The following is a 24,937-nucleotide window of genomic DNA, read 5'->3' on the forward strand; positions in this document are numbered from 1 at the left end:
AACATGTTAAGTTTTTGAGATATACCGTAGAAATGCTCATTTTAAAATTTTACCCCCTTTTTAGTTCCCCTTACGTGGAGTTTCCAAAAACAAATCACCTATGTTTCTTTACTTTTACAGGAGATTCCAAATACCAATTTTTACGTCTGTAACATTTTACGTTTCTGAGATGTACTGTAGATATGTCTTTCTAAAAATTCACCCCAATTTGTCACTCCTGTTTAACCCCCATTAATTAGATTTTTTAAAACAAAAAAATACGTGTTTCTTTATTTTCAAAGGAGATCCCAAATACCAATTTTCAGGTCTGTAATATCTTCTGTTTCTATCCTCATTTAAGGCTTTCAACCATTTTTTCACCCTCCTTTTTTCCGAAAACAAACAATACGTGTTTCTTTATTTTTAAAGGAGATCCTAAATACCAATTTTTACATCTGTACACTTTAAAATTTTAGAGATATATATACACTCATTTTAAAAGTTCACCCCCTTTTCAAATCCCCATTAATTGCATTTTCCAAAAACAAAGTATATGTTTCTTTATTTTTAAAGGAGATCCCAAATACCAATTTTCAGGTCCGTAATGTCTTCACTTTTTGAGATATACTTATCCTCATTAAAGGCATTCAACTCCTTTTTCACCCTTTTCCACCCTTTTCCACCCTTCCTATTGGGATTTTCCGAAAACAAAAAAATACGTGTTTCTTTATTTTTAAAGGAGATTCTAAATACCAATTTTTGCATCTGTAAACTTATAAAGTTTTGAGATATAGATGCACTCATTTAAAAATTTCACCCCCCTTTTCACCCCCTATTATTTGGACTTTCCAAAAAAAAAAAAAACGTGTTTCTTTACTTTTAAAGGAGATCACAAATACCAAGTTTCAGGTCTGTAACATCTTCAGTTTCTGAGATATAAGTACCGGTATCCTGATTAAAGGCATTGAACCCCTTCTTCACCCTTTTTCACCCCTCCTATTGGGATTTTCTGAAAATAAAAGAAACATGCGTTTCTTTATTTTTAAAGGAGATTCTAAATACCAACTGTTATATCTGTGAACTTTTAAAGTTTTGAGATATAGATACACTCATTTCAAAAAAATCACCCCCTTTTTACCCCCTTTGCGACGGAATATCCAATAATCCTCCCTTAGCGGGCGCCTACATTGTAATATAAATGTATCCTCAAAATTTCATTTCTTTATGCTCAGTAGTTTTGGCTCGGCGATGATGAATCAGTCAGTCAGTCAGTCAGAACATGTTCTTTTATATATATAGATAGATTAAAGGTGGGTAATGATGATAATCATTTATACAATGTCAATTATTGTACTGACTCCAAAATAACCGGCCATAACAGTTTATTCCACGATCATGAAATACAAATAGCCGGTGGGTAAGTTTCAATAAAGTAAACTGATAATGTCTCCAGTTTTCAAGGGGTAATCCAGCTAATGTGAATGTTCTATCTGGATACTAAGAAAGAGAAAATACATTTATTTCCCCTTACTTTTAACACCATCTGTAGAAATACATTTCTGGAAACTAAGAAAGAACAACATTTATTTTTCTTTACTGCTAACGTTCTTCATATACAACTAATGTACAGTATTATGGCCATTGCTATTCAGTATCAATTCAATCAAAACAATATGTCATATGTTGCAAGAATGAATACTTTTATTCAACTGCTTTAAAATCCTGATCATAACCAACATCAGGAACATAGACCCAACATCATAGTTCAGTGCCCGATCTTCATTTCTCTCTCCTCTACAATAGCACTCCATCTTCAAATTCGAATTCAAGATGAGATTCTGGAAGTTCTCAGCTGATGATGAGTACTTCATATTCTCGAAATGTCCATTCTTTTCCGTCGTACGAAATGCGAGCGACGCCTTCACTGGGCACGATCTGGAAAGATAAAGGTGTTTTAAGTCAGCATATTCAATAGAGCTAAGATGTTCCTTCCATCTTATTATAAGTTGTAGACGACGCCGAACACCAACGAGTTACATCGGTGTCCGGCAAGCGGCACATCCTATATATTCTCTTTGGGCACATCTCACTCGTGTGTTCAGAACACTGTCCAATTCAGATTGTTGTTTAACTGTTGTGTTTTATCGAAATTGATAATGTTTCCAGTTTTCAAGGGGAAATCCAGCCAATGTGAATGTTCTATCTGGATACTAAGAAAGAGAAAATACATTTATTTCCCCTTACTTTTAACACCATCTGTAGAAATACATTCAAACAAACCAAACCAAACCAAACCCCATGGCTCTACAGCCCTTGATGGGCCTTGGCCTACCAAGCGACCGCTGCTCAGCCCGAAGGCCTGCAGATTACGAGGTGTCGTGTGGTCAGCACGACGGATCCTCTCGGCCGTTATTCTTGGCTTTCTAGACCGGGGCCGCTATCTCACCGTCAGACAGCTCCTCAATTCTAATCACGTAGGCTGAGTGGACCTTGAACCAGCCCTCAGGTCCAGGTAAAAATCCCTGACCTGGCCGGGAATCGAACCCGGGGCCTCCGAATAAGAGGCAGTCACGCTACCCCTACACCACGGGGCCGGCAATACATTCAAAGGCTTTATAAATTAATTGCCTGACAAGTTATTAGAAATGTATTTGCTACTTATACGTTTTTACTGCATTTTCTTCTTTTTTATTACTACTGTTAGTTTTATAAGTGTTATCTTCATTTATATTGTCATGTTGTAAGTTACATTCTATAATTATTTCTGTTATTACTATCTCATGCTTGCTATTAATACTGTATTATTTAATTTTGTCATGGTCTATTGTAATTTTTACTATTTCTGTTACATAGTAGTATAATTTTAATGTTGTGGTTAAGTGTAAGAGAGGGCCTTGAGCCCCAACTTCGTCTACAATAAATTACTGAATAATGTTTTTGGTTTTTACGTCCCATTAACTACTTTTACGGTTTGAGGAAACGCCGGGGTGCCGGAATTTTGTCCCGTAGAAGTCTTTTTACGTGCCAGTAAATCTACCGATACGAGGCTGACGTATTTGAGCTCCTTCCAATACCATCGGACTGAGCCAGGATCGAACCTGCCAAGTTGGGTTCAGAAGGCCAGCGCTCTATCATCCGAGCTACTCAGCCCGGCTAACGACTTACGTAATACATAATAATCGTCTATTATGTAAAACTGAGAATTAATTATTTTATTTACTGTAACATGTACTTCTGCTAATCATAACTGAAACTAATCAGTAAGTTTAGGTGTTAGTACATTAAAAATTACAAGAAGTCCTAGATTGTACAAAATAAACTTGCTAGTCAAAGACAAAGTTGGTTATCAAGTCTAATTTCAACACCAAGTTAATAAAATATATTGAAATTCACAGGAGCATTTGAAATATTTACCCTTCCAGGTGTGAGGATACCATCAACTGTAGCTCTTGCAGAATATGTCACTTCACCATCTCCTTGAAGGCCTACCGGGAAAGCTTGGGCAGGAACATCTCCATCACTTGCTTTTCGCCACTCGGCGTGTCCACTCCCCAAAACCAAATTCTGAGAACAAAAAAGGGAATATTAATCTTAGTGAACTTCCAATTGGTCGCTTTGACACTTCTTGTCCCTCTTCTTTGTGTTAATCGAGAGAGTTGGCTGCGCGGTCGGTTCAGGTCGTGTATTCTGTGGGTTTACATTCGGGAGATGGTGGGTTCGAATCCCATTGTCGGCAGCCCTGAATATGGTTTCCCATTTCCCATTTTCACACCAGGAAAATGCTGAAGCTGTATCTTGATTAAGTCCACGGTGTCTAGCTTCCCATCCTTGCGTCACCGAAAACTTTTGATGTGTTGGTGCCATGTGAAGGTACCAAATAACAAAGAACTATCCTAACTTCTTCCACTCGCATAATTTTGAAATCAAATGTAGATAGATAGCAACGCATACTGGGATTTTTAAAAAAGAATTTGCTTTACGTCGCATCGACACAGATCGGTCTTATGGAGACCATGGGACAGGAAAGGCCTAGGAGTGAAAAGGAAGCGGCCGTGGCCTTAAGGTACAGCCCCCATCCCCAACAATTGCCTGGTGTGAAAATGGGAAACCACGGACAACCATCTTCAGGGCTGTCACCAGTGGGGTTAGAACCCGCTATCTCCCGGATGTAAGGTCGCAGTAATTGTGGCTAACCTCCAGTAATGGAGAAGGCACTACAGGAAGTAATTAATAATAATAATAATAATAATAATAATAATAATAATAATAATAATAATAATAATAATAATAATAATAATGGTTTTACGTCCCAGTAACGGAGACACGGAGGTGCCGGAATCTACCGACTTACCGACACGAGGCTAGCGTAATTGAGCATTTTCAGTACTATCGAACCGATGCGGGATTGAACCCGCCAACTTGGGCTCTGTAGGCTAACTCTGCCTGGCAGAATGAAATCAGTACTATTTGCTATACAATGCTAAACGAACCGCATGAGCGGAAATTTGACAACGCCACGTCCCAAATAAACCAAAATAATGTTTTGTTCGTAAAACTGGATGCTATGATCTTGCTGTTTTTCTTCCTCGCCTTTTCCAAACTATATGTGGATCAGGCCCAGTTTTACGGCCGGGTGCTTGTCCTAACGACAACCCTATGTGCGGGGACAGATTCACTGTCATGTGTTTCTGTGGTGGTTTGCAGTGTGGTGTGGTGTATGTAAATGAAGATGTATAGTAAGAGTAGTCCTCAAGTCGGAGGAATCAACCACGCGCGATTCAAATCCACGGACCAGTTGGGAATCGAACGTCGGGCCCTCTGAACAAAAGACCGGTACTCTGACCATTCAGTCCGCAGTGAACTATGATCTTGCTGTTCATGATCACAAGAATAATGCTGATGATAAAGATGATGTTGCTTACTCGCGACTCATATAAACGTAGAGAAGCAAAAGTAAAATGCTGGCAAAGGTTTAAATGAATTTAAAAATGGGTTCTACACATGCATTTTTAATTAACTCTGCTTTACATTACAAGAGCGGAGTTGATAACTTACCTCGTAATAATGTATGCTAGGTTCGTGGCCTTTCCATGCTATAAAAGCACACGAATAGCGGGGCGCTAGTTTAGCAGGTAGAAGATGGCCACCGTGTAGCACTCTACATACAAGCAGAGGGCCACCATTCTTGTCAGGGCCCACAAAAACTGAGCGAGGGTGGTAAGTTCCGTAACTGCGCTGGAGCCAGAAACATTTTGCTTCCCCTGAAATAGAAGGAATAGAATAGAAAGAGAAGAAAACAAAGAGAATATTCCTTTTCCCTCTTTCCGGCTTACCAGAAACAGAGGAGAAAGTATTCCTTTATTGTGATCCATATAGTTTTAATATATTCATTTAAATAATTATTGTTACAGTTATTTGCCTTTCAATATATTAAACATAGATTACACATTATCAGATCTGTGTACTAAATGTTAGAAAGTGTTATAGCCTAGTCTACTAGCAGCTCCGCCCACAATGTATCATGATGTTCATTAATACGTTCATGGATGTACTTGCAAAGTTTCGAGGTAATGAAATAATACATAGGCCCCCATGCAGTAGCGGCAATAGGGAATTAGAAGTGGCGGGGGGGCACACAAATTATAGAAAACAAAATAGAACCGGGGGGGGGGGATATAGTGAGGTGGGGGAGGGTGTAGACACACAATAGTTACAAAATGATAAGTTTTTAATGCTCTCTGAGTGAATTTCGACAGAAAAGTAAATGTTGACAGTACCAACTTACTGTAACTGCAGTAATAATAGTTTCTTTGAGAATTTGATTCCTTGTGTGTATGTTCAGTCTTCAGCCCTAAGGTTGGTTGGATCCTCAACAGCTCTGCCATCGGCTGTCATAGATGGCCTAGGCATCACTGAAGAGGCGTAATAGGGAAATGAGGATTGAGGTAGTTTCCCGTTGCTTTCCTCACCGAGCCAGAAGTTGCTATTACATATCAGACTGCCAAGCCCACTGAAATGCATGCACCAACCGATCCTATGAGCAACATTTTCACACCATTCATAGCAGGGACTGGCTGCAGAAGGAATGGCATTACTAGCATCGCTCATACCTCAGTCACTTTCTTATTGTCAAAGCCAAGGATAAGACTGAGATAGATAAGTTAAAATAACAGAATTGCTCTAGCCCATACCAGAAGAAATAACCCCCCCCCCATGGCGCTACAGCCCTTGAAAGGGACCGCTGCTCACCCCGAAGGCCTGCAGATTACGAGGTGTCGTGTGGTGAGCACGACGAATCCTCTCGGCCGTTATTCTTGGCTTTCTAGACCGGGGCCGCTATCTCACCGTCAGATAGCTCCTCAATTCTAATCACGTAGGCGGAGTGGACCTCGCACCAGCCCTCAGGTCCAGGTAAAAATCCCTGACCTAGCCGGGAATCGAACCCGGGGCCTCCGGGTAAGAGGCAGGCACGCTACCCCTACACCACGGGGCCGGCACCAGAAGCCATAGTGCACTGTAAACACTAGGTCCCGCCAGCAAAGGCATAAACTTTCACGAAAGGAACAATTATGCTTGTACGCAACTAAGGTTTTATGCCATCAGACACCAATCGCGCTTCCACACGCTGCTACACGAGTCTCCACTACTCGCTGTAGCGTTGAAAAATCGGTTAGTTGGGTCGAATTTTTGTGCGTATTTTTGCATTAAGTATTCTTTTAAATATTTAAATAAATTAAAGTAAATAATTAGGTTTTAGACAGCAGAATTTTTACATTACTTTTCTTATAATTCCTAGTTTTAGTTGGCTAAAATGAAAGAAATATGTCATTTTTCTCCACAAAAGTGGGGGGGGGGGACTGTCCCTCCTTGCACCCCTTAATCGTCCCTGCTGTACATATGAACTGTTGTGGTAATAGAATGTAATATTATATCAACAAATACATCATAAATTTAAATTGAATTACCTTTGTTTTTCTGTAGTTTGGTATCGTTTTGAATTCATTGCGAATTATTGATATCGTTTCATTAACTTTGTACATATTTTCTAACAGCGCAATCGTTAATCCAGTGCCGTAGGATAAACAATATTACGTGTCATAGTATTAGGAGCGTAAATGTACAAATTCTTCTGAGTTCCAACTCTGGAACAAGCCTCATGAGAGAAACATGGAGTTCCCAAATGAATGCCTGCGACTTTCAGCGAATTTTTCTGAGCCTTTTCTACAGCCGTCGCGAAACTGTTTACCGCCACCTCTCCTAACCTGCCGGCCTACATTCTGTTGGTGAACATTTTTTCGACCAACGGGACTCGAACCGGCTAACAACAGTGTCAGACCACATAGACTCCGCGCCGTAAGCTTCTAGCTAAATTGTATCATAGGGAAAAATCCAGCTGTAAAGTGAGCTATCACAGCAGACCTCGTAGACTTTAAGAAGCATTTTTGAGGACGTTGAGAGATGGCACCACAAAATACGCAGTTGTTGATATTAGCATCGCCATTTTGCGCACTGCCTTTTTTACAGAGCTAGAGGGAAAGTTAAATGGAGCATCTTGAGTTGGTTACAGCTGGCCATTCCTTGATTCAGTTTCCAAGAGAGGATAGTTTTTTAAATATTTTGTAAACGGTTGATTTTAGGGCCTTTATATGCTGTTTTCTTTAATAACGAACAAACTAACTTACTTCGGATTTTATAAATATTCTCGGAATGGCTGAATGGTCAGCATTGGGGCCTTCGATTCAAAGGGTCCCGGGTTTGATTCCCGGCCGGAGATTTTAATTGAGTCTGATTAATTTTTCTGGGCCGGGCGAGTTGGCCGTGCGGTTTGAGTCGCGCAGCTGTGAGCTTGCGCCCGGGAGATAGTGGGTTCGAATCCCACTGTTGGCAGCCCTGAAGACGGTTTTCCGTGGTTTCCCATTTTCATACCAGGCAAATGCTGGGGCCTTACCTTACCGCTTCCTTCCCACTCCTAGGACTTCCCTATCGCATCGTCGCCATAAGTGCCGGTGCGACGTAAAGCAAATAGCAAAAAAAAAAAAAAAAAATATATATATATACTACCACAGAAACACGCAATAGTGATTACATCCCTCCACGTAAGGTTGCGTCAGGAAGGGCATTCGGCCGTAAAACAGGGCCATATGCGACACAATTCACATTCTAGGAAGAATATGTGTCCCAACCTTCATTATGTGCATTAATACTTATTTTATGTACCTTTATATTTCTTTGGCACACATTTCTTTGTAAAGCAAAATAGTATTGCTGTTTTTCCTGGTGTGATCCTCTCTTTGTTTTGAATTTGGTAATGGTATGGAATTCTTTCTCTTATTTTAATTAGATCTAATTTAAAGAGAGGAATGTATTGTATTGTATTGCAAATGAGGAACAATAGCCAGGACGTGGTGCTTTTCTGTAGGGGAAATATATCAGGACTCAAGGTTACATTCACTGTCATTTTAGATTGTTGATATGGAAGGGTTTGACGAACATCTAACATCTTATGAAACTTTAGCGAATCTCTCTCAGCTGTATTTCAAGAGAAGCAAAACTATCATTCATAAATCGAAGTTAAAGTTTTCAGAATATTGTAAGAGATAAGAAGTGACCGGCAAACATAGGAAACCGAGTTGAATCTGTGATTCCTGTACTCCTCCTCCATCCTTAATATCCATTGACCACATCTTGTTCTCATTTGACCTGATTCATTAACTTCGCGAGTACTAGTTCTTCCATTTTCACTCTTATACTGTGATCGTGCCATCATACAAAGCGAGTTATCGCTACAAGTATATTATGAAACCAGCTAGCAATGTGAAAAGTTGAAGACGACTGTATTTGAATCAAATAATATATAGCCTAGGGCACATCCCGACTGTACCAAGTATCAAGAAAGAATCTACCGACGAAGTTTTCTTTTAACCGATCAGGGAGTAGCGACGTCTTTCAAACACGAAGAGAGTAAACAGAACACTTCTCCCTGCCATGAACTCCCCATGTGTGACATGGGCTTATCGCTCTAATAAGCGAAAGAATTGTCCGACTCGTTGGCTGAATGGTCAGCGTACTGGCCTTCGGTTCAGAAGGTCCCGCGTTCGATTCCCGGCCGGGTCAGGGATTTTAACCTTCATTGGTTAATTCCAATGGCCCGGGGGCTGGGTGTTTGTGCTGTCCCCAACATCCCTGCAACTCACACACCACACACAACACTATCTTCCACCACAATAACACGCAGTTACCTACACATAGCAGATGCCGCCTACCCTCATCGGAGGGTCTGCCTTACAAGGGCTGCACTCGGCTAGAAATAGCCACACGAAATTATAATTATAAGCGAAAGAATGATAAAAATATTATTAGTTCTGGCTGATGTCAAGGATAAGGATAATTTGTATAAAGCTTTCATTCTTACAGTTACTGTAAATGGCACATTTGTGTCCTCTACATTCTCAGGTCAGCGATTTCTTATTTCCTAGAGGTAACGTCGTACTAACCTATCCAGGTTTTCGGCGACGATGGAATGCAAAAGTGCGAGGATTTGGGTAATAGTGACCGTGGTCGTAATTAATATAGTCATAGGATTCGCCTGATGTGGAAATGGGAGAAAACTGGAAACTGACTTGAAGGTTGCCAACGGTGGGAATCGATCTAAAACCGCACAAATGCAAGTCTTTGTTGAGAATGAGTATTATGTGGGCGATGTTGTCGTCTGTGAGTACGGCGAATAAAAGGAACAAAATCGTTTTATGGAAGATGCATTAGAAGTATTGAAGAGATTCAAGAGCAAACAAATGTTACATTTTTCTTCAATTACGCAGTTAAGGTAAATTTGGGAGCTGCTAACGACTTCCGTTCCCAGACGGTTTAAACCACTGAACGAGTAGGCTGCTCGGTTCGACTCGTGTAGCTATTGGCTTGCATTCTGGAGGTTATGAGTTCGAAACCTACAGTCAGCAAATACCGGGAGTGTGTTTCAATTATCATCACAACGTCACGAAAGCCTATATGAAATAGGCCGTTAAAGAAAGAACGAAATGAGCTGGAATTATTCCTTGTGAGTACAATTTTTCCTCTCTAAGTGACTGTAATGGAAGTACTGAATTCATCTATCATGTGTAAAGGACAGGATATTATTATTATTATTATTATTATTATTATTATTATTATTATTATTATTATTATTATTATTATTATTATTATTATTACGTGCGGCTTTTGTAAACCTGTTGCAGCCCTTATTAGGCAGGCCCTCTGGGTGTTAGTGTGGTAGACAGTGTGGTGAGTTGCAATAATGTTGGCAAAGCAAAGCCATCTCCGTACAGACCATGAAGGCCCTTGGAGGGGTGGAAGGTAAAGGCTTCAACCATCCGTAACCTCGGCATTTGGTGGGGTAGAGTGGTTTGCTCTACGCCCGGCCGCCTTTGCCTCCCAGGAATTAACCTGGTACTCTTTTTTGTTGGCAATATGGATGTTGGGGACGGCACAAACCCCAGTTCCCGAGCCAAGGGAATTAACAGTTTTATTAAAATCCCCTGACCCGGCCAGGAATCGTACCAGCAGCCCAGAGGATCGAAGGTCAAGACGTTGACCACTTAGCCATAGAGCCGAACAAGGACAGGATAGTTTCATGATTATTTTCCTTTTTGGGGGGTTCAATTAGGCCAACCGTGAACCGCGTGGTTTTTAACTCTGATGGGTTTCCTTCTTATCCCAGTACTCCGTCGTCCTCACGCTAAGGATGTCTTTGCATTAGTGAGTCCATTTCACCTCTCCTCAGGGGCGCAGTCTTTAGCTGTTGTTGACAGGAGAGTGTCTGATGTTCTGATTAGATCCTGTGCGTCAATTTTTAGATGTTCTACTTATTTTGTAAATAGTGTTGTCTACTTGGCATTAGTGGCCTTCCCTCTAGACATGAAAATTCTTGAGAGGAGTCACTGGTTGTCCACCCTGACTACATGACCGTAGGAAATTAGTCTTCTTTTCCCTACAACTGTCGTAATGCTCTGGAGTTGTTGGAAGAGTTCCTTGTTGTGCCCGCTTCTGTATTTACCTTCCTCTCTGATGGGGTCCATGACTTTTCTCAGGATCTTTCGATCGTTCAATTCCAGTTTTCGGAGTTGTTGCTGACCATGCTCAGGCATTCTTAGCTACACAGTGCTGATGGTTTCACTACGTTACTGTAGTGTGTGAGTTTGAGGTTAAGACGTAGAGAGTTTTATATCTATGCATGTTCTTATAGAGGTGGTAAGAACTCCCCAGCTTGACGCACCTGTTTTTTTATGGCCAAGTCATCACTGATGATCTGAAGGAATTACTTCTTCGTATTACTGTGTCTCCCAGTGGGATCAGGCGCATCTCTGATATTGGCAATAAACGTTTTGTTGATGGCGATTCTTTGTCCTACTACTGTATAGCTACTATGTGGTTGAGGCAGGAGAGTTGGCGCTTTCACAATGCGTGCGAGGTGTACGAGATCATCTACGATGGGGAGTTGACTGTTGTTAGCTTTTCCTTTATATAACAGATTCTCATTCTGTAGCCGTTCACGCCATTCACAAATGACTTTCTCCAGTAAGCAGTTGAAGATGACTGGAGTAAACCATCCCCTTGTCTAACAACTATTCTGATCCCAAAGCTCCTTGATAGTACCCCACTGAATTTGCCTTTGGAGGCGGTGTTGATCAGAGTCGCTTTCACAAGGTTCAAGGTCGTGTTGTCTAGTGACAGTTCAGTGTGTGTCTGGAAAAGAGACTGCCTATCTAGTGAGTCACAGGCCTTCTGGAAGTCGACGAAGGTTGCTGCGTAGGGCGAGGCACTTACCTTGTTGTAGATGAGGATGTTTTTGAGGTTCAGGATCTGTTCCGCGCATGACCTTGATTTCCTGAACCCGGCTTGGTACTATCCTATGCAGGAGCCCCGTTCAGTCTCTACTCTCTTGAGTAGTGCCTTTGAGAAGACCGTGTAGGTCATCGATAGAAGGGAGATCCCTCTGTAGTTGTTATGGTTAGACTTGCCTCCCATTTTGTGTAGCAGATGGATGATAGCTGAGGTAGAATCACTTAGTAGTTTTTCTGTCACCCAGATGTCAGATATGATCTTGTGATTACTTTGGATTAACTTCTCGTCGGCATGTTTCCACAACACCGTAATAAGCCCATTTTCGCCCGCTGCTGTGTTGGATATGAGTTCTGAAATGTTTTGAATCTCCTCCTTGGTTGGTGGGAGGGAGTCTGGGTTAGTAGCGTTCTGGGTTCGAAGTGTAGTTTAACAGAACATATTCAACAATTATATAAGGCAGAGACATAGCTGATAAGGTTCTGAAATAAGGAGAGGTTACTGATATTGATAAAATGCGAGATCCAATTTGGATGTCAGAATTCGACAGAAATTTAAGAGATCTACACTGACTTAACAAATGTCATGGGATAGTCACCTAATAGCGTGTGGGGCCTCCTCTGGCCCTGCGAACTGCAGCGAGACGCCGTGGAAGTGAGTCGACAAGTCCCTGGTAGTCCTCTGGACGCAGCTGACACCAAATCGTTTGCAGAGCGGCCGCCAATGCTGGTCTGTTCGTGGGTGCAGGATCCATGGCACGGAGCCTGCGTTCCAGGACATCCCAGATATGCTCGATAGGGTTCATATCGGGGCTCCTGGGTGGCCATGACAGTCGTTGGACCTCCGCTGCATGTTCCTGGAACCATTCCCGGGCGACGTGGGAGCGATGTGGCGGCGCGTTATCATCTTGAAACACCGCAGAACCGTCTGGGCGCTGGAAGGCAAAAATGGGTGGAGATGGTCTCCGAGCAGCTCAACATACCACGTACCATTCAAAGTCACTTCCAGAACAACTAGGGGTCCATTCCATACCAGGAAAATGCACCCCAGACCATAACAGACACACCAGCGCCCTGGACCACACCTTCGAGGCAGGCGGGATCCATCGCTTCATGTGGTTTGCACCATACACGTGATTCGTCCGACCATATCACGTTACGCCATTGTTCCAGGGTCCATCCCTGGTGACTAGCGACAAATGCGCGTCATTGTGCCCGATGACGTTGGGTTAACAGTGGCACCCGTGTGCGGCGCCGGCTCCCATACCCCATAGAACCCATGTTCTTACGGATTGTCCACTGGGAGACGTATCTAGCACGGCCTGTGTTGAACTGAGCCGTGATTTGTTGCACGGTTGCCCGTCTGTCACTATTGACAATCCGTCTCAGATGTCGCCGGTCACGGTCATCGAGGGTGGCTGGACGGCCGGTCGTTCGTCTGTTGTAGACGGTGACACCCGCATTCAACCATTCACGATACACTATGGACACGGTTGATCGTGTGAAGCCGAATTCCTGCACCACTTCCGAAATCGCACTTCCCATCCGTCAGGCACCGACCACCATACCCCGTTCGAACTGTGTCAGCTCACGACGACGTTCCATGTTACACCTGTCACATGCACAGCCACTGCTCACAAGGTCTCCTATACAACTGCCGCTGGCACAGGGAGCGTGTGGTGCGCAGGCAATACACCTGCGCATCAGTGCTCCGCTATCCCATGACATTTGCTCAGTCAGTGTAAATAGGAACAAGGCACATGGAAATGATGACTACCCTCAGAATTACTGACTGCCTTAGGAGAAACCAGCATGGTGAGGTTATTCCATTTAATGTGTCCGGCTCTATGGCCAAATGGTTAGCGTGTTGGTCTTTGGCCACAGGGGTCCCGGCTTTGATTCCCGGCAGGGTCGGGAATTTTAACCATAAATGGTTAATTCCGCTGGCACTGGGGCTAGGTGTATGTATCGTGCTCATCACCATTTCATCCTCATCACGACGCGCGGGTCGCTTACGGGCGTCAAATCAAAAGACCTGACCTGCATCTTGCGAGAGGAACTTGTCCTTGGGCACTTCCCGCACTAAAAGCCATACGACATTTCATTTTTTTCCATTTAATGTGCAAGATTCATGATACAAAATCGCCATCCGATTTTAGACAGAATGTTTGGTGCCTACTCCCAATAAAGTAGGTACTGACTAGTGTGAAACTAATACAGCATTAGTTTAGAATAGGCTGTGATGTTTGCAAAATTTTAATACTTACGCCTATTATGTACAGAAGAATGGAAAGACAAGGTGAAGCTGTGTTGGGAGAAGATCAGTCTGGCATCAGAAGAAACGTGGGACCGGGCGAGTTGGCTGTGCGGTTACGGGCGCGCAGCTGTGAGCTCGCATTCGGGAGATAGTGGGTTCTAACCCCACTGTTTGCAGCCCAGAAGATGGTTTTCCGTTGTTTCCCTTTTACACACCAGACAATTGCTGGGGGTGTACCTTAATTAAGGCCACGGCCGCTTCCTTCCCATTCCTAGGCCTTTCCCCTCCCATGGTCGCCATAAGACCTATCTGTGTCGGTGCGACGTAAAGCAAATAAAAATAAATGTAGGAACACGTGAAGCAGTCCTGACTTTACGTCTGATCTTAAGGATTCAATTAAGAAGGGCAAGGCCACGTGCATGGCATTCGTAAATCTAGAAAACCCAAACCAAATCCCATGGCACTACAGCCCTTGAAGGGCCTTGGCCTACCAAGCGACCGCTGCTCAGCCCGAAGGCCTGCAGATTACGAGGTGTCGTGCAGTCCTCTCGGCCGTTATTCCTGGCTTTCTAGACCGGGGCCGCTATCTCACCGTCAGATAGCTCCTCAATTCTAGTCACGCAGGCTGAGTGGACCTCGAACCAGCCCTCAGATCCAGGTAAAAATCCCTGACCTGGCCGGGATCGAACCCGGGGCCTCCGGGTAAGAGGCAGGCACGCTACCCCTACACCACGAGGCCGGCGTAAATCTGGAAAAGGCATTCTGTAATGTTGATTGGACCAAGCCATTCGACATTCTGAAAGCGATCGGGATCAGATACAGAGAAAGAAGGTTTATCTACAGTACTATCTGTACAAAAATAAGTCTGCAACAATAAGAATCGAGGGCTATGAAAAAGTAGGGATCCAGAAAGAAGTGAGGCAAGGCTGGAGTTTGCCCTCTCTGCTTCTCAATGTGTATATAGAACAGGCTGTAAAGGAAATCAAAGAAGAGTTTGGAAAGGGAATCACAATCCAAGGAGAGGATGTCAAAACTCTGAGATTTGCTGACGATATTGTTACTTTATCTGATTCATCAGAAGACGTGGAGAAATTGCTGAATGGTACAGACTCGGTCTTGAAGAATGAGTGCAAGATGAAAATAAATCAATCCAAAACAGACAAAATTGAGTGCAGTCGAACGAAGTCGGGTGATACAGGAAATATTAGATTAGGAAATGCCTTAAAGGTGGCAGATGAATATTGTTACTTAGGTAGTAGAATAGCTGACGATGGCAGGAGTAAGGACGACATAAAAAGCCGACTGGCGCAGGCAAGAATGGTCTTTCTTAAGAAAAGACATTTTCTCATTTTGAACATTGATATGGGAATTAGAAATATGGTTTTGAAGACTTTCGTCTGGGGCGTTGCATTGTATGGAAGTGGAACATGGACATCAACTACCTCAGAAAGAGGACAGAAGCTTTTCAAATGTGGTGTTACAGAACAATCCTTAAGGTGAGATAGGTGATCGACTCACGAATGGAGAGATGCTGAATTAAATTGGCGAGGCTTGACCAGAAGAAGAGATAGAATGATATGACACATCTTAAGACACCCAGAACTTGTGCAGTTTGTTTTTGAGGGAAGTACAGGTGGTAAGAATGGTAGGGGTAGACGGAGGCATGAATATGATAAACACACTAGAGTAGATGTAGGATGTAGTAGTTAGGTAGAAATGGAAAGGTTAGTACAGGATCGGGTGGCATGGAGGGCTGTATCAAACCAGTCTAAGGACTGATGACCCAAACAACATTATTATTATTATTATTATTATTATTATTATTATTATTATTATTATTATTATTATTATTATCCAGCTCTATGGCTAAGTCGGCAGCGTATTAACTTTCGGTTCTCGGGGCTCCAGGTTGGAATCCCGGCCATGTCCGAGAATGTTAATCTTAAAGGATGTGTGTGTTGTCATCTAGAGAACATTCCTGTAACACGTACACCACACACGACACTATCCCCCACCACACAAACACTCAGTTTCCCATATATGGCAGAAGCTGGCCACTCTCGTCAGAGGGTCTGTCTTACAAGAGATGCGCCAAGTTAATGATAGATCTAACCACACGAAATCATCATTGGTCTTTATTTAGGGCTGTTGCCTACGTGGCAGATTCCGTATCGATTGTTTATCTAGTCCTTTTTAAATGATTTCAAAGAACGTGGAAAAGCCGAACGAGTTGGCCGTGCGGTTAGGAGCGCGGGGCTGTGAGCTTGCATTTGGGAGATATTGAGTTCGAACCCCACTGCTGCCACCCCTGAAGATGATTTTCCGTGGTTTCCCATTTTCACACCAGCAAAATGCTGGGACTGTACCTTAATTAAGGCCAGGCCGCTTCCTTCCCACTCCTAGCTCTTTCTTATCCCATCGTCGCCATAAGATCTATCTGTGCCGGTGCGACGTAAAACAAAGAAATTTTAAAAACTTGGAAATTTATCAAACATTTCCCTAGGTAAATTACTTGAATTCCTAATTTATCTTTCTATACATGAATACTGTATTTTTCCCAATTTGTCCTCTTTAATTCCAACTTCATCCTCATATTATGATCTTTCCTGCCTTTAAAAGCTCCACTCAAGCTTATTCGTCTACTGATGTCCCGTCACGCCGTCTCTCCACTGACAGCTCGGAACATCCCCCTTCCCTTCCATCTTCCCAACCCAAAGTTTTCAGCCTTGCCAGTTTACATGCAACACATGTTAAGCTTACTGGCTTGTAATTATCCGCTTTACATTTATCACCCTTTACCTTATACATTGGGGCTTTTGTAACCACTCTCCATATAAAAGTCAGTACTTCAGCAGTCGTAGTATCCACTTCTTCCTGGACTTTATCCTTCTATCCAACTACTTCTGCTTTCTGTAATTCCTCGCATATACATTCCTCTTGGTAATTTATGATCTGTGGAATATCCTTCATGGAACCTGTTACTGCCTTCAAGTACGGTACCTATACATACCCTTCCATTGTTTACTTACATTCATATGACTGCCAATTATGTTGTTCCTAGTTAACTTTGTTTTGCTAAATTCAATTTTCTAGTAAGTTCCTTCAATATCCCCTTACTTCCACAACCATTCGTAACTCTGTGATAGAACTATACGAGTCTTGTCACTCACACGGTAAACTAATTTCTTTAATGGGAGGGGATTGTATCTAATGATCAGGGCACACATACCGCCTCGCTTGTGCAATTCTCCGCAACGAGACTGTTCCTAATCGAGAACACATCCATAATCATTTCGACTTATCTAAGATGAACGCAAATTAGTAGTTTCATTTGACTGCTGATATTATTATAGCTACGTGACCTCCAGTTTTACGTGGAATCCGAACCACACGGACATGACTTTTCATTTCGTAACTTCCGTATGTATCAGGCGAGATTCGAATCGCAGCTGCCTTGGCGAGAAGCTCAGTGACAATGTCATTCGGCACTCTGTGATAGAACTATACGAGTCTTGTCACTCACACGGTAAACTAATTTCTTCAATGGGAGGGGATTGTATCTAATGATCAGGGTACACATACCGCCTCGCTTGTGCAATTCTCCGCAACGAGACTGTTCCTAATCGAGAACACATCCATAATCATGGGCACCCGCAGGATCTTTTCCAGGGGGGGGGGGCACATTAACAATTTTCTTGAATATTAAAACCAATATAACGTGAGCAACATTAAATTGTTTACAGAAATTTCCGGTTATAACAGGTGCTGGATGACTGTCAGTAAGTTCAGTTTATGAAATAATCTGGTATGATATTGAACATCAACCTTTCTAGCATTCCAGTGGGGGGAGCAACCCGGGGGGGGGGGGGCTTGCGGGCGCCCATGCCCCTTAGGATAATTTCTAGGAACATACCACATTTTTCTCTCATTTTTACATCCCCAAGAACAGGTATAAGCTACTGCATAATTAGACACTTTTCCCGTGTATTTTGTCTCAGAAGATTCATCTTATATAACCTCAACAATGGTCGTTTTGTTCGACAGATAACTTAGATGAAATTCTACTGAGTATTATCTCCATATAAAGCATGAAAATATAAAAGAATAATACAAGTCTTCTTACTCACAAGGTAAACTAAGTTCTTCCACAGGAGGGTTGTCATATCTAACGATCAGAGCGCACATGCCGGCTGGGTTGTGTACAATTCACCGCAACAAGGAGACGCTTCGTAACCGAGGTGAACACTTTCACTCGCCTGAAAACAACTCCCCACTGCGCAAGGTTGGCTCGCCTTGGAGGCAGTCTGTGCATAGTAGCACACTCTGCTGGTGGGAGGCAGAAACATAACTTTGTCTGGCGAGAGAGAGAGAGATAGAGAGATAGAAGAAGCCTTCGTTCACGTCATATATGTTCGATTTCAATCCGTAGTGTGCCATTGGTAACATGTCTGTGAAACGAGGAGTTGCGTGATATCTATCTGCAAGCCTCGTGTGTGAAATGCACTGCTCAATACCTATGAATCACTCATCGCAGCTCATGCGTTCTAGGTTCTTTCGAGTTTCGACTTTACTCCTGCTACTCCGGAATCATTAAATGCAGTGACTAGGGATGTTCGAATTCAAGAGATTATATCCTAGACTAGATCTGGAGTCACAAAGTACTAAAACCATGCATAAATATTTAATAATAATAATAATAATAATAATAATAATAATAATAATAATAATAATAATAATAATAATAATAATAATAATAATAATAATACGTACCCTGTTCTCGATTGTATGAACATGCAGTTGCCCTTACAGTACTGAAAGGATCCATTAGTATACTGAAATACAGTTTACATCCATCTTCATGTTGAAGCACTTAAGACGCCGCAAATCACAAATTTCATTGTTGTTATTTATATTTTATTTCCTTTGTTCAAAACTATTCTGGGTTATTCTTTCTTTCTTAATCCGTTTATCCTCCAGAATTGGCTTTTCCCTCAGACTCAGCGAGGGATCCCACCTCTACCGCCTCATGAACAGTGTCCTGGAACGCGAGACTTTGGGTCGGGGATACAACTGGTTAGGAGGACTAGTACTTCGCCCGGGCGGCTTCACCTGCTATGCTGAACAGGGGCTTTGTGGGGGAATGGGACGATTGTAAGGTATAGACGAGGGAGCGGGAAGGAAGCGGCCGTGGCGTTGTTAGGTACCATCCCGGTATTTGCCTGGAGAAGTGGGAAACCACGGAAAACCACTTCGAGGATGGCTGAGGTGGGAATCGAACACCCCTCTATTCAGTTGACCTCCCACGGCTGAGTGGACCCCGTTCCAGCCCTCGTCTCAATTTTCAAATTTCGTGGCAGAGCCGGGAATCGAACCTGGGCCTCCGGGGGTGGCAGCTAATCACACTAACCACTTCACCACAGAGGCGGACCTCTAGGTTATTAATTTAAAAATTTGTTGTAGTTGCCTATTTTGGATCCGTGTGGTCACTGTAATTTCAGGCAAATTAATAAAGAAAGGTATAAAGTGGCTGAAAGGGACTCGGTTATGCGGAAATGTAGTAAGCAGTTTGACCTATGCCGCGACGACTTTGTCTTAATGGCAGACTGGGTTGAAAGCCTGCTACCAGAACTTGAAAATAGGCGCAGTGATTATGGTATGAAAATTAGCCTTTCCGAGACTGAAGAAATGTCGGTAGGGAAGAAATCTAAGATAATAAGGGATATCAGGCATGGAGTATAAAACTGGAACAGGTAGATCATTTCAAGTATTTAGGATGTGTATTCTCCTAGGATGATAGTATACAAAATTGACTCAAAGTGCCAATGCACTGAGCTCGCATTTGCGATCAGTAGTATTCTGCCCAAGTAAGAAGTCAGCTCCCGGACGAAACTATTTTTACATCAGTCTGTTTTTCAGACCAACATTGCTTTACGGGAGTGAATGCTGGTTGGACTCAGGATACCTTATTCGTAAGTTACAAGTAAGACATGAAAGTAGCGAGAATGATAGCTGGTACAAACAGGTGGGAACAATGGCAGGAGATAACTCGGGGTGAGGATATGAAGGTTAACTTAGGAATGAACGCGAATGATGAAGATGTACGCATAAACCGGCTTAGGTGATGGGGTCATGTGAGGCGCAAATGGAGGAGGATAGATTACCTAGGAGAATAATGGACTCTGTCATCGAGGGTAAGATAAGTAGAGGGAGATCAAGACGACGATGGTTCGTCTTGGTTCCTAATGATTTAAAGTATGGAACTAAATGAGGCCACAGAAATAATTACAAGTACAGGATTGTGGAGTCTGTTTAGTAAATTAACAGAGGCTTGAAGACTGAACGGTGAAAGACATAACAGTCTATAATGAAGATGTATGTATATGTGTTAAAAAAATCAATTCCCATGGCCCTGATAGGTCTTGACCTTCCAAGAGACCGCTACACAGCCCAAAGGCCTGCAGATTACGAGGCGCTTCGTGATCAGCACGACACGACCTCTCGGCCGTTATTGTTGATTTTCTAGACCGTGGCCACTATGTCACCGTCCAGTGTTATCACGTGGGCTGAGTGGACCTCGAACCAGCCCTCAGATCCTATTAATTTTTTTGACCTGACCGGGAATCGAATCCGGGGCCTATGGGTAAGAAAGACGCTCGTTACCTATCAATGATAATTAATCTTATTAGTTTTACGTCACTACTTTTACAGTTCACGCAGGGGGGAAAATCAGGTAAGACAAAAGTAGAGAGTATGGGTTACGTACGGTAGCTGTCAAAAGAAGGCGAAGGAACTCTGGACGTAGCGCGTACCTTGGTCTCATTGTTATTGACTGGTGAACGAAGAATATTCGAGGACATTCCTTTTTCTGGGGAAGTACTTGTCAAGTTTTGAAAATAAATGTATCTCTAAAGCTAGGTGTGGAAAATGGTGGTGTTCTATTTAAAAGCACAGTGCCGTTATCTCGGCAGATATTGACACTGGAAAAATACTGTAAGTGACTTTACCGAAAGTGAAAACAGATTTTCGATACCTTAACGTTTTATGAGTTATTTGAGATAAACCTTTTATCTGATTCACCTGGAAATCCACCTCAATCAATCAACATTTAGTTTAACTACGACATATATAGCTTCATGACCACATACCGTTTACCTATTCAGTTTCTCAATAGAGCTCATCTGGTTTTATTAGCACCACGTCTTAGGAAATATTTCCCTCTAGTTGGTTCCATCACTTTTTGATTCAGCTGTCCTTCCCATATTAACTTATTCGCCATTTCTTGGTCGTGCTTTTTGTTATTTGTATTACCTTCCCAGTTAATATCTGCTAGGTTCAGATCACCCGCTATAATACGTTCCTTTCTTTGCCATTCCACACGTAGCTGATTATCTTATCAAATAATTCCGCATCAGGTCTGTACACCCCAAAATCATCAAGTTTTTCGTAGCTTACAAATTCCTGCACCAGCATGAATACTCCCCCTTCTATTGTTCTTATCCTGTCTCCACGATAAACACTCCAGTTCGGTGAGAAAATTTCCGCTTCCTTAATATTATTTCTCAGTTATGATTCACTTCCTATAACGGTATCTGATAAATATATATCTATCAAATTACTTAATTCTATTCCTTTCTTCACAATTCTTATAAAGTGTAACTTCACCAATTTTGTCATGCTTACTTGATGCCATGCTTCCTCTACTGTCACTGGAATTCATTTTGTAGGACGAGGAATAAGAGATTTCCCTTTATTTTCGATAAATTTCAAGTTCCTCAAATTATTTTCAAGAGATACATTGCTTCTAACATTTGTCAACTAGATTTATTTATTTATTTATTTATTTATTTATTTATTTATTTATTTATTTATTTACCATTTATACACAACATGCCTCGACAGTAACTTGAGCCACAATGTATGTATATATAGGTATAATTATCCAGCATGCGTAGTTTAATAGTTCTGACATTTTCAGTGAATCAAAACCATGTATCATGGCTAATCCTTGCCTTCTCAATGTTTTCGTTGGGAGCAGGTGGTCAAAACCTGCTGCTACGCAGGTGCAGCGTTGTGTATCGCCAGTGTTGCCGGATCGACCGTTCTGACTTCATTCACCAAACTTTATTGTCATAGGTTGTATAAACCAACTTGGGAATTATTACATGGGTCGGTACTCTGCCTAAGAATATGTATATATATGAAATAAAAGAGTTTTGTCTGTACATTGCTCAGAATTTGAAAAGAATGGTATTTCTGTATCGGTCGCGTCCACAGTAACAAGGAAATGCACTTTTTACTTTTCCGTAATTTCTGTCTATGTCTGTATGTACACGCATCACGAGAAAATCGGTATGTTATGTCGGGAAATGATGCAATCATTAAGGTACAGCCCCAGCATTTGCCTAGTGTGAAAATGGGAAACCACGGAAAACCATCTTCAGGGTTGCCGACAGTGGGGTTCGAACCCACTATCTCCCGAATGCAAGCTCACAGCTACGCGAACCTAACCGCACGGCCACTTGCTCGGTGGATTACATTTTAGGCCTTCCTCTAAACTACCTTGTTACCCAGCGTGAATAAAATGATTTATAGCCTAGACTGTAGTGCCTTATTCCCCGAATTTGCATACCGATTTTCATTAAATTCTGTTCAGCCATTTTCTCACGATGCGTGTACATACATACCTACATACTGCATTGCAGTCCACATGATTCACATAGTACCTACAAAACATGGTGAAACCGAACGGCTGTGGTAATTTTCTCCTCCATTTCTTAACTAACTACGTGACACGTGCGCAGGAAACTATGTTTCGAAGACTGGGCAAAGGCGGTCGGGCATAGAGCTAACAACTTTATCTCACTGTGCTGAGGTTAAGGATAGTGAAAGCCTTCTAAGGGCCTTTACGGGCTGTACGAAGACCGCTTTTCTTTCATTATACAGAATTATAATTAGTTCAGACTAGACTCGTTATGTATAAAATCCGAGCTCGATAGCTGCAGTCGCTTAAATGCGGCCAGTATCCAGTATTCGGGAGATAGTAGGTTCGAACCCCACTATCGGCAGCCCTGAAGATGGTTTTCCGTGGTTTCCCATTTTCACACCAGGCGAATGCTGGGGCTGTGCCTTAATTAAGGCCACGGCCGTTTCCTTCCCACTCCTAGCCCTTTCCTGTCCCATCGTCGCCATAAGACCTATCTGTGTCAGTGCGACATAAAGCAACTAGCAAAAAAAATTATCTATAAAATGTTTATACAATTTGATACTGCCTTCGATAACCCCTTTAGACCGCCTTTACTTGATAGCTGTAACATTTTCTGTCCCACTCGAGGTCGATATATAATATTTACAGCAATCATCTTATGCAATGAACAAGCCAATTACTAAATTACACTGTAAATTCATAACAAATAAACTTAAGTTACGTACCGTAAATTAAACTCTGAATTTTTTGTCTCGCGGGACTTTTACTGGAAAGCAGCATCATCCAGCGAACCGAGATTACTGAGCGAGTTCGCTGCGCGGTTCGGGTCATGTAACTGTGAGCCTGCATTCGGAAGATGTGGGTTGGAACCCCACCATCGGAAGCCCTGAAGATGTTTTCCGTGGTTTTCTATTTGCACACCAAGCCAATGTACTAAGTTCATGGGCGCTACCTTCTCATCCACGCGTTTCGAAGACCTAACATGTGTTAGCGCGATGTTAAACAAAATCGAAAATCGAACGGGGTTGTGTCAGGATTTTGACGGAGAATACTTACCGCGTGAGAAGTATTGTTGAAATAAAATATCTAGTTGGAATGGGTTCGAAATATTATTGATGACATTCTGACGTGTAAACGTCTTTCTTTTCGGTCCGGGCCGATGACCTTCGATGTTAGGCCCTTTTAAACAACAAGCATCATCATCATCATCATCATCATCACCATCTTTTCGGTCCGGCGTGGGGCGTGTACTAGTAGTGAAACGCCCGTCACCAAACGACACGTATCTATTAACGATACCGCTGTTTTAATTATATTTTAGTGTATTTGAAACAGAAATACTCACTTCCTTAGATTATTTCTTGGCGAAACAGGATTATTTCTACGAGTAGGGAACTCGAGCCGGTCGCCTATTAATTGTAACACAGACGCCACAGTCTCAAGATACTGTAGATATACGATATGTGGTTCCAGATCAATTTTAACAATAAGATCCCGGCACCTGGAAGCAAGCAATGCGTTTGCTAAGGTCAACTGTTAAATCGGATCACGAACTTGTTGCACGTAATATGCAACTTACTCCTGATGTGTTCTTGGCGTTCGTAGGTCTTAAAGGCATCGATTAGCTGTTTAACCGCTCGCTCACGACCAGTACACTTTCAATCGCGGTAAGACGTAAAAAATGTCTAAACCGGGCTTGATGCAACAGAAAATCAACGTAACCACGGTAAGCTATCTATATTACCACGAATAAATCGTAAACGAGGTTGGCACACCCGGGCATTAATGTCAGGTTCGTCATTCAAAAACCAGTACAATTATTTACTCTCAAATTAGTTATGTCTATTATTACAGTTAAAATTATTATTATTATTATTATTATTATTATTATTATTATTATTATTATTATTATTATCGCCCTCACATTTCTAATACAGTTATCATCTTTTTAAAATTACTTTGTATTAACTGTAAGTTGTATTAGTTTCATGTAATTGATGATCTTGGTTTAGTCTAAGAAGAGACATAGAGCCTTAACTACGTCAAGCAAGGCCAAAAACACACACACACACACATAAATGGTACCTGTGAAAGGGAGGTTGTGATGAATTGATACGGACGGGGATGTAATGTGAGGCAGGGGACCATATTCAGATTGTTATT

At 42.2% G+C, this 24,937-nt stretch overlaps 1 protein-coding gene across 2 annotated transcripts; it reads right to left on the reverse strand.

Annotated features, from left to right (window-relative positions):
* Positions 1–1,402: 1,402 nt before the first annotated feature.
* LOC136869525 (uncharacterized) lies at positions 1,403–18,327 on the reverse strand. 2 transcript variants are annotated; one of them, XM_067144856.2, is made up of 5 exons: positions 18,198–18,327; positions 12,413–12,748; positions 5,035–5,240; positions 3,394–3,543; positions 1,403–1,914 (listed from the first exon to the last, which is right to left on the reverse strand). In XM_067144856.2, the coding sequence occupies exons 2-5, from the start codon at positions 12,678–12,680 to the stop codon at positions 1,828–1,830; spliced, it is 711 nt and encodes a 236-aa protein (XP_067000957.2). In that variant the 5' UTR covers positions 12,681–12,748; positions 18,198–18,327; the 3' UTR covers positions 1,403–1,827. The 2 variants fall into 2 exon arrangements, with proteins under 2 accessions (XP_067000957.2, XP_067000958.1); XM_067144857.2 differs by lacking the exon at positions 12,413–12,748 and having other exon boundaries at positions 18,198–18,325.
* Positions 18,328–24,937: the final 6,610 nt, after the last annotated feature.

This window comes from Anabrus simplex, chromosome 1 (genome assembly GCF_040414725.1).
Source record: "Anabrus simplex isolate iqAnaSimp1 chromosome 1, ASM4041472v1, whole genome shotgun sequence".
Taxonomy (NCBI): Eukaryota; Metazoa; Arthropoda; class Insecta; order Orthoptera; family Tettigoniidae; genus Anabrus; species Anabrus simplex.